Below are 10,772 nucleotides of genomic sequence, written 5' to 3'. Positions count from 1 at the left end.
TTTAACCCATTCATACAGTATTTTTTGAATGCGGGAGGAATCCGGAGAAGCCATAGGACACCCACGCAAACACGGAGAGAACATACAAGCTCCATGCAGATGTCACGCTTAGATTTTCAACATTAAACAAACTCGGCTCTGCTACATCTGTATACACATCGCCTGCAATGACAGGGAAGAAGCCAGTCGATCAGGGTCACGGAAAGTTTACAGCAAAGACTGGAAAGTGAAGATTTTCCTGGGGCTAATGAAACTCTAGAAGTGGAATCTGTAAGAAAAGGTCTCCCTGGGAACTCCCTCCCCTTAAGAAACCAGACACTGGGACCTGGAAGCACTCCCCTCTCCCAAATCCAGGAATGCACTCAGCCGTCAGGACCCTGGGCTCCGGGTGACTCCGCTCGCTATCCTGCTCGCTTCATGAAGATTTTTGCGCTTTCTTCGCGGCCGTCTCAGACATGCAGCAATGTGTGCGCAGAGAATGGCGCACCAGACTTCCCCTTTTAGTCCCCATCCTTTACCTTGTGTCTTCCTGCAGCGGGGAACGCGTCCCGGAGGAAGATTTTCGCATTCTGCACAGCAGAAAAGGTCAGTGGCTGCACCTGAACCTCCGCTCCTGTCCTCTGTGTGTGCAGCGCGTTACTGGAGGGATACAAGGTTGTATTTGTGGCTTGAAGTTATTATGGAGTGGCCCTTTAAATATTGATTGTATAATGTTTCAAATGTAAGTAACATTATAACATCATTCTGAACAACTCAGCTGCTGCAGAACATCATAGTTCACACTTCAAGTGTTACAGAACATCAGAAAATACAGTCTGTCGCCTGTAGAACATCATTATACATAGCTCAGCCGCTGCAGAACCTCATAATACACACCTCAGCTGCTGCAGAACCTCATAATACACACCTCAGCTGCTGCAGAACCTCATAATACTCACCTCAGCTGCTGCAGAACCTCATAATAAACTCCTCAACTACTGAGTAACATCATAATACTCACCTCAACTTCTGCAGAACCTCATAATACAAACCTCATTGCTGCAGAACCTCATAATACACACATCAGCTTCTACAGTAACTCATAATACACACCTCAACTGCTGAGTAACATCATAATACTCACCTCAGCTTCTGCAGAACCTCATACTACACACCTCCGCTGCTGTAGAAGATCATAATACACACCTCAGCTTCTGCAGAACCTCATACTACACGCCTCAGCGGCTGTAGAAGATCATAATACACACCTCAGCTTCTGCAGAACGTCATAATACAAACCTCAGCTGCTGCAGAACCTCATAATACACACCTCAGCTGCTGCAGAACCTCATAATACACACCTCACTGCTGAAGAACAGCATAATACACACCTCAACTACTGCAGAACCTCATAATACACACCTCATCTGCTGAGTAACATCATAATAATCAAATCAGCTTCTGCAGCAGAATACAGACTTCAGCTGATGCAGAACACACTAAACAACTCAGCTACTGCAGAACATCATAATTCACACTTCAGGTGCTACAGAACTTCATAAAATACAGTTTGTCGCCTGTAGAACATGATAATACATACCTCCGCTGCTGCAGAACTTCATAATACACTTATACTTGTTAAAATAACAAAAATATTATAAATGTATCTATCTACCGATCTATCTCATATCTATCTATCTATCTATCTATCTATCTTCATATCTATCTATCTATCTATCTATCTATCTATCTCTCTATCTCATATCTATCTATCTATCTATCTATCTATCTATCTATCTCATATCTATCTATCTATCTATCTCATATCTATCTATCTATCTATCTCATATCTATCTATCTATCTATCTCATATCTATCTATCTATCTATCTATCTCATATCTGTCTATCTATCTATCTCATATCTATCTATCTATCTATCTATCTATCTATCTATCTATCTATCTCATATCTATCTATCTATCTATCTATCTATCTCCTATCTATCTCATATCTATCTATCTCATATCTATCTATCTATCTATCTATCTATCTCATATCTATCTATCTATCTCCTATCTATCTCCTATCTATCTATCTCATATCTATCTATCTATCTATCTATCTATCTATCTCATATCTATCTATCTATCTCATATCTATCTATCTCATATCTATCTATCTATCTATCTCATATCTATCTATCTCATATCTATCTATCTCATATCTATCTATCTCATATCTATCTATCTCATATCTATCTATCTATCTATCTATCCCATATCTATCTCATATCTGTCTATCTATCTTATATCTATCTCTAATGTCTATCTCCCTCTGATCCTGGCCTCCTATCAGTATCCCACCCCCACTCCTGGCGTCTTCTCTCGGTTTACACTACATCTCTCAGCTGTGTTTATATCACAGCTCCAGATCCTCGGATAAATCCTTCTTTCCTCTCAGCTGGAATATTCCCTGCACTTTTACGACTCTTCTTTTTATAGTTTCTGGATTCTCGCTGCTAAGTAAATGTAATGTAGTAATTATATGGAATAACAGATGTAGCAGAGCCGGACTTGTTCATTCAATCTTTGGGCTGCTGTGTTTGTCCTAAGCTTAGGAGAGATGTCTGGAGAAGGGCTGATACCTCCCGGGACGCATCCTGTGTATGTATAAGATGCGCTGGTACAGAGGGAATGCTTCCTTTTGTAAGTGAGTCCCTCCTATTCAGATTTATTAGGAGATTGTAAAGTGAGGAACTAATATGCAGATTCAAGGGAACCTGTCAGCAGGTGTAACCTTGTACACAGTGTTATGTATTGTCCCTGGAGAGATGTGTAATCAGACCTTGTTAGTAGCAGCAGGACTGTGATATATGGATTTATTTTCCAGGATTTTAGCTTCTCCAAGTGCACTGGGGATGTGTCCTCACACTGCTGTGCCCCGTATGGTTGCAGCCAGTGTCATGCATAGTCCCTAAAGAAATGTGCAATTAGACCGTTGTGTATATTGTTAGTAGGAGCAGGACTGTGATCTATGGATCTATATTCCAGGATTGTAACTTCTTCAATTGCCATGGTCATGTGTCCTCACACTGCTGTGCTCTGTACGGCTGCAGCCAGTGTCATGCATAGTCCCTAGAGAAATGTGTAATCAGACCTTTGTGTTTGTTGTTGGTAGCAGCAGGACTGTGATATATGGATTTATATTCCAGGATTGTAGCTTCTCCAAGTGCACAGGGAGTGTGTCCTCACACTGCTGTGCTCTGTGATCTGCTGTGGTTTCCAAGTCCTCACATTGCCCCCAGTCCAGGTCTGATTACTGAGCAGTACTGGAGGGTCCTATGGTCCTTAAACTTTTTCGTTTTCTGTCTCGAAGCGGTCCATAATACCTCCCAGAATATTATTCACCTGCTCCCGATAGGCTGTAGCGGGTCGATGTGCAGTGTGATATAATAAGCTGTGACCCGTGGCTTTCGCAGCCCCTTCCTGACGCTGCTGCGGCAATGTAGTATCAGTAATGACCCCCTTCAATACAGGCAGTCCCTGGGTTACATACAAGATAGGGTCCATAGGTTTGTTCTTAAGTTGAATTTGTATGTAAGTCGAAACTGTATATTTTATAATTGTAGATCCAGACAAAAAAAATTTTGGCCCCAGTGACAATTGGAGTTTAAACATTTTTTGCTGTAATGGGACCAAGGATTATCAATAAAGCTTCATTACAGACACCTTACAGCTGATCATTGCAGTCTGGGACTATGGTAACATCCAGAGAGGTCACCAGAGGTCACAGTGGGCAGAGGGGACCGTCTGTAAGTCTGGTGTCCTTAAGTAGGGGACCGCCTGTATATTACAGACACGTCTTCTGTGATCCCTCTCCACCGATCAATGTATAATTCTCCTTCATATTTGAGTCCGGACTTGTGCGGTTCTGCTGACTCGCGGCTCCACTTGGGAGGTCCGTTTACAGGCAGATAGAGTCGCGCTTCATACGCGGTAACTGCAGGGAGCGCTGCTTATTGTATCTCCGCAGGCTTTAATATCATTTTTCATCTATAAATTCAAGGAGTGGGATGTTTTCTGAAGGATTAGTGGGAATAGTTATGCAGAATACGTATCCAGGGAAGACAATCTTCAAGGAGACGTGAAGGAGACATCGGGGGAGATGTATACGAAGTGTCTGAGGTAAAACTGTGCTAGATGCTCATGGCAACCAATCAGAGCTGAGCTTTCATTCTATAAATTGCTTCAAGAATATGAAAGCTGAGCTCTGATTGGTTGCCATGAGCAACGAGAAGAGTTTTGCTCTCAGACACTCCTGATAAATCTGATAAATATGTTGAGGATGAGGATGCGCTCAGGACGTCTATGGCTGCAGTAATACGGTCAGAACATGTGTACAGGAAACGCTCAACACCAAACATGTGTCACCCGTAATCTCCCACTGTGTCCAACCACTTATGTAATATCAGGAGATACAGTGACGTATCCAAGCTCATATGTAATATCAGCAGATACAGTGACGTATCCAAGCTCTTATGTAATATCAGGAGATACAGTGACGTATCCGAGCTCTTATGTAATATCAGGAGATACAGTGAAGTATCCAAGCTCTTATGTAATATCAGCAGATACAGTGACGTATCCAAGCTCTTATGTAATATCAGCAGATACAGTGACGTATCCAAGCTCTTATGTAATATCAGCAGATACAGTGACGTATCCAAGCTCATATGTAATATCAGAAGATACAGTGAAGTATCCAAGCTCATATGTAATATCAGAAGATACAGTGAAGTATCCAAGCTCTTATGTAATATCAGGAGATACAGTGAAGTATCTAAGCTTTTCTGTAATATCAGCAGATACAATGAAGTATCCAATCTCATATGTAAAATTAGGAGATACGGTGAAGTATCCAAGCTCTGATGTAATATCAAGAGAAATAGTGAAGTATCCAAGCTCTGATGTAATATCAGGAGATACGGTGAAGTATCCAAGCTCATATGTAATATCAGGAGATATGGTGAAGTATCCAAGCTCATATGTAATATCAGGAGATACGGTGAAGTATCCAAGCTCTGATGTAATATCAGGAGATACGGTGAAGTATCCAAGCTCATATGTAATATCAGGAGATACGGTGAAGTATCCAAGCTCATATGTAATATCAGGAGATACGGTGAAGTATCCAAGCTCTGATGTAATATCAGGAGATACGGTGAAGTATCCAAGCTCATATGTAATATCAGGAGATACAGTGAAGTATCCAAGCTCATATGTAATATCAGGAGATACGGTGAAGTATCCAAGCTCTGATGTAATATCAGGAGATACGGTGAAGTATCCAAGCTCATATGTAATATCAGGAGATACGGTGAAGTATCCAAGCTCATATGTAATATCAGGAGATACGGTGAAGTATCCAAGTTCATATGTAATATCAGGAGATACGGTGAAGTATCCAAGCTCATATGTAATATCAGGAGATACGGTGAAGTATCCAATCTCTGATGTAATATCAGGAGATACGGTGAAGTATCCAAGCTCATATGTAATATCAGGAGATACAGTTAAGTATCCAAGCTCTTATGTAATATCAGGAGATACAATGAAGTATCCAAGCTCATATGTAATATAAGAAGATACAGTGATGTATCCAAGCTCATATGTAATATCAGGTGATACAGTGAAGTATCCAAGCTCATATGTAATATTAGCAGATAATGAAGTATCCAAGCTCATATGAAATATTAGGAGATACATTGAAGTATCCAAGCTCATATGTAATATGAGGACATACAATGAAGTATCCAAGTTCATGGGCTTTTTTTGTGACTTTCTGAAGCGCGGGGCACTGATTTTCCTGCTTTGTGCCAAATTCATCTTTCAGCTGCTCCTACTGACAGATGTTGGCGCAGGATTTATCACTTATTTGCGCCTTCCACCGGGCGTAGGAAACTGTAGGATACCTCCGCCCCACAGTGTAATACAGGCAGTCCCCGGGTTACGTACAAGATGGGGCTCCATTCACCTCTATGGGAATTCTGGAGGAGCAATGTCCTGCAGCGCCACACATGTGAATGGGCGCAGGCTGCGCATGCACTGATGGGGCACTTCAGGGGACTGATATGATCGCTGAGATTTTGTTACAGTGTATTGTATACTGTGCTGCTAGGTGAATACTTGTCTATGTGTTATCCATCACTCTGCTATAAAATGTCAATGATCATATCATGAGAGTAACATAAAATCAATGAGAAGTTTTCCGCTACAGACTGAGCAGAGATTAACCCCCGGTGATAGCTGTCATGACGCTAAGCAGGAGGGATACATGGTCAGACTGGAAAGATATTGGCAGATCCATCACTTTAGCTTATGTTATCCTCTGACAGGTAGGACCCAGATACCATACTATCAGAACTATCAGAACTATAGCCGGTATGGAAAGTACATTTTTCACTCTTTGATTCATTGCAACCAATTGGAAAGATCCAAAAAGTTCTTTTCTTTTGCTCATTAATGTGCCCTCTGACAGAAAGACAGAAATGTAGATATTTTTGCTAATGTATTAAACATGACTGATGTATCACATGGTCACAAGTATTCAGACCCTTCGTTGTGACAATTGTATGTATCTCCAATGCTGTCCATTTCCTTCTGATCCTCCTTGAGATGGTTCTACTCCTTCATTGGAGTCCAGCTGTGTTTAATTAAACTGATTGGACCTGATTAGGAAAGGCTCACACCTGTCTATATAAGACCTTACGTTAGGGGTTAAACCCTGGGAATAACCGTTATTATATATTGATAGTTCAGGCATTTTGGGATGCGGCGATACCTAACATGTTATGATTTTTACTGTTAAGGGAAAGGGGGGTGATATGAATTTTTAGGTTTTTTAATTTACATTTTTTACAATTTTTCAGACGCCCTAGGGTACTTTAACCCTAGGTTGTCTGATTGATCCTACCATATACTGCCATACTACAGTATGGTACTATATGGGGATATACCACATCATATATTACAGTGTGCGAATCGGACATTGTAATGAATGCGTTAAATTGAGACAGCCTCGGGTCTTCGGTGATCAGGGGTTCTCACCCACCATCGGTGCTAGCACTTCAAGGGTGTTACTGGTGGGTGTTTGCTGCAATATGCAGCAAACACACACCGTGTATGGCGAGGGCTCAGCCTGTGAGCCTTCTCCATACAGCGGCAGCCAACATGTGACGTACTATTACGTTACATGTCGGTAAGGGGAAGTCAGCTGAGTCAGGGGGGGATGGGTGAGGGAAGAAAAATGTATAAAAAAATAATAAAATTGGAGAAACATATGTTCAAACCAATTCAATTTAGTTCGATTAGAATTTCCCCAAAATTCTTTGGAGCTTAAGTCAAGCATCATCAGCTTGAATATCCTGCCCTTGCAGACAATTAAACTCTGTTTATGGAATATGATCTTTCCATTTAGTGAAGTCCTGTGATTACAGCAGCCTCAACATTTGAAAAGGGAGATCTTTAGTGTCAGGCTTCAGGGGCCGTAGACCCCATCGACCATAGCGGACAATGATACAAGCCGACACCTGTGCCCTGAATCTAAGTGGCACCCGGCTTTCACCAGAGCCCGCTACAAAGTGGGTTGGACTTGCTGCTGCGTGGTACCACCAGGTCACTCCACAGGTGTGACTTGTCCACGGTGGCAACCAAGGCGAGGTACAGATTCAAATGGCAAGTTCGTGGTCGGAGACAGGCAGGAGATCAAGACAGGCAGCAAAGGATCAGGGTCAGAGGTGGAGCAGAAGGTCAGGGCTGGTAACGGAAGAGCGAAAATGGGAACAGGTACAACGGGAGGTCAATACAAGCTTTCTCTTAGGCATATAGCACAAAGATCTGGCTGGGAATGCTGGGAGAAGCAGGCCTTTATCTAAATCCGCGCTTCCCCTTTAAATGTACGAGTCCTGGCGGATGGGGACACGCGCTGGAATCCGGTAAGGGAGCACCCGTGACAATTAGGATGAGCTGTGGTACTGAGGAGGAGGTTACACTTGGAGCCTTAGGGGCCCCATACATAGAGACCAACACCTTATAGTAGGAGACCAACACCTTATAGTAGGAGTCCTGGACACATGTGCATTGGGTCCATGTAGCCTTGAGTTCTGCCTCTGTCCGCAGAGCAGAACCATCTGGACTCCCATCTGTTTTATACACTTTTTCTTTCCCTTCCACCTCTGTATAAATCACTCATGTGAGAATATAGAACAAAGTAAAGACAGAGGTAATAGAGAGGATAAAACCAGCGGAATCTCATCTCCTCCGACTATTGATTTATCCGTAACAATTGACTTGACTCTGCAGAGAGATGTCAGTCAAATCGCTCCTGACTTTCCCTTGTAGAGCAGAGACCTCGCTATTGGATTTTCCCCTGGTTCTGCGTATGATGTACGGTAAATAATACATATCACAATATGAAGAGATATTAACATACATAAATCACATTCCAGATACATTGTATGGGGCCGGGTGACCTTGCGGTACATGGGATGCAAATATCATCCGGAAAAACTGCTCATAAATAAAAGATATTGTTGTGATTTAAAGTAAATTTCTACTTTATATTACAAAGGTTTTCTAGCTTCAAAATCGGCCTTAAAGGAAATGTATGCACTTTTTTTAATACTATTTTTATATCGTTATTATGGATTTTTTCTATTTTATCTCCCTGATTATGGGGGTGGCCCATCTTACCAGAGCGGCCTCATGACCATAGTTAGTAATAATTTGGAGCCAATTAATTGAGGTCTATGAAGAGTTTCCTAGTCATTCTCTAAGCAAATAGCAGTAGAAAGGCTGTGACATCATCTATTGTCAGTAGTGATGTAATGATAGGGCAGTGTTATCTATATAGAGGTCATTGTACAGGGAGGGGGAGGAGATAAGCTGTGACATCATCTATTGTCAGTAGTGATGTAATGATGGGTCAGTGTTATGTATATAGAGGTCATTGTACAGGGAGGGGGAGGAGATAAGCTGTGACATCATCTATTGTCAGTAGTGATGTAATGATGGGTCAGTGTTATCTATATAGAGATCATTGTACAGGGAGGGGGAGGGGATAAGCTGTGACATCATCTATTATCAGTAGTGATGTAATGATGGGTCAGTGTTATCTATATAGAGGTCATTGTACAGGGAGGAGGAGGAGATAAGCTGTGACATCATCTATTGTCAGTAGTGATGTAATGATGGGTCAGTGTTATCTATATAGAGGTCATTGTACAGGGAGGGGGAGGAGATAAGCTGTGACATCATCTATTGTCAGTAGTGATGTAATGATGGGTCAGCGTTATCTATATAGAGATCATTGTACAGGGAGGGGGAGGAGATAAGCTGTGACATCATCTATTGTCAGTAGTGATGTAATGATGGGTCAGGGTTATCTATCTAGAGGTCATTGTACAGGGAGGGGAGGAGATAAGCTGTGACATCATCTATTGTCAGTAGTGATGTAATGCTGGGTCAGTGTTATCTATATAGAGGACATTGTACAGGGAGGGGGAGGAGATAAGCTGTGACATCATCTATTGTCAGTAGTGATGTAACGATGGATCAGTGTTATCTATATAGAGGTCATTGTACAGGGAGGGGGAGGAGATATGCTGTGACATCATCTATTGTCAGTAGTGATGTAATGATGGGTCAGTGTTATCTATATAGAGGTCATTGTACAGGGAGGGGGAGGAGATAAGCTGTGACATCATCTATTGTCAGTAGTGATGTAATGATGGGTCAGTGTTATCTATATAGAGGTCATTGTACAGGGGGGGAGGAGATAAGCTGTGACATCATCTATTGTCAGTAGTGATGTAATGATGGGTCAGTGTTATCTATATAGAGGACATTGTACAGGGAGGAGGAGGAGATAAGCTGTGACATCATGTATTGTCAGTAGTGATGTAATGATTGGTCAGTGTTATCTATATAGAGGTCATTGTACAGGGAAGGGGAGGAGATAAGCTGTGACATCATCTATTGTCAGTAGTGATGTAATGATTGGTCAGTGTTATCTATATAGAGGTCATTGTACAGGGAAGGGGAGGAGATAAGCTGTGACATCATCTATTGTCAGTAGTGATGTAATGATGGGTCAGTGTTATCTATATAGAGGTCATTGTACAGGGAGGGGGAGGAGCTAAGCTGTTGCATCATCTATTGTCAGTAGTGATGTAATGATGGGTCAGTGTTATCTATATAGAGGTCATTGTACAGGGAGGGGGAGGAGCTAAGCTGTGGCATCTCTTTTGACGTCCAGCTCATCCAGCATGTTTGTAATTGTACGACCTGAACCATGTGATGAGTCACGTGCTTGTGACATCACCCAAGGTCCTATTTTCTTTTACTCCTCTCCTACAGCCCCTCCCATTAAGCCTCCTCTTGTCTCTAGCTCTCCTATATGGTTTCCCATGGTAGCCACAAAGCATGGAGAATGGAGATTAGCCTGGGGGGACAAGGTAAAGCCTCTGCTAGCCGCTAAACCTGCAGATAGCTTATAAGAGTAAAATAGAGAATTGCTTATTTTTGCTTAGTGCAAAAGTTAGGCAAAAGTTTTTATACTTTATAGTTGTACTTTAACCCGTTGTATACGTCTAGGCTATTAGAAAACATTTGTATAAGGTTATGCCCCTCAATGTTCTCGTACATTGTTGTGAGGACTGTGTGATTGCAGCATTAATAGTTCACCTCCGCTAACCGCACATTTATACACAGCTGCCGGAGAAACTGCAAAGTGA

The 10,772-nt window shown here is 42.0% G+C and overlaps 1 protein-coding gene across 1 annotated transcript in view; it reads left to right on the top strand.

Annotated features, from left to right (window-relative positions):
• Positions 1-365: 365 nt before the first annotated feature.
• ADAMTS12 (ADAM metallopeptidase with thrombospondin type 1 motif 12) overlaps positions 366-10,772 on the top strand; it is a 348,163-nt gene continuing 337,756 nt past the window's right edge. Inside the window, exon 1 of the mRNA XM_072134459.1 lies at positions 366-585. Within this exon, the coding sequence (XP_071990560.1) occupies positions 456-585 (130 nt within the window). The 5' untranslated portion in view covers positions 366-455. The remainder of the gene's footprint in view (positions 586-10,772) is intronic.

The sequence above is a fragment of the Engystomops pustulosus genome, chromosome 1 (assembly GCF_040894005.1).
Source record: "Engystomops pustulosus chromosome 1, aEngPut4.maternal, whole genome shotgun sequence".
Taxonomy (NCBI): domain Eukaryota; kingdom Metazoa; phylum Chordata; class Amphibia; order Anura; family Leptodactylidae; genus Engystomops; species Engystomops pustulosus.
This window is presented reverse-complemented; position numbering and strand designations above follow the sequence as displayed.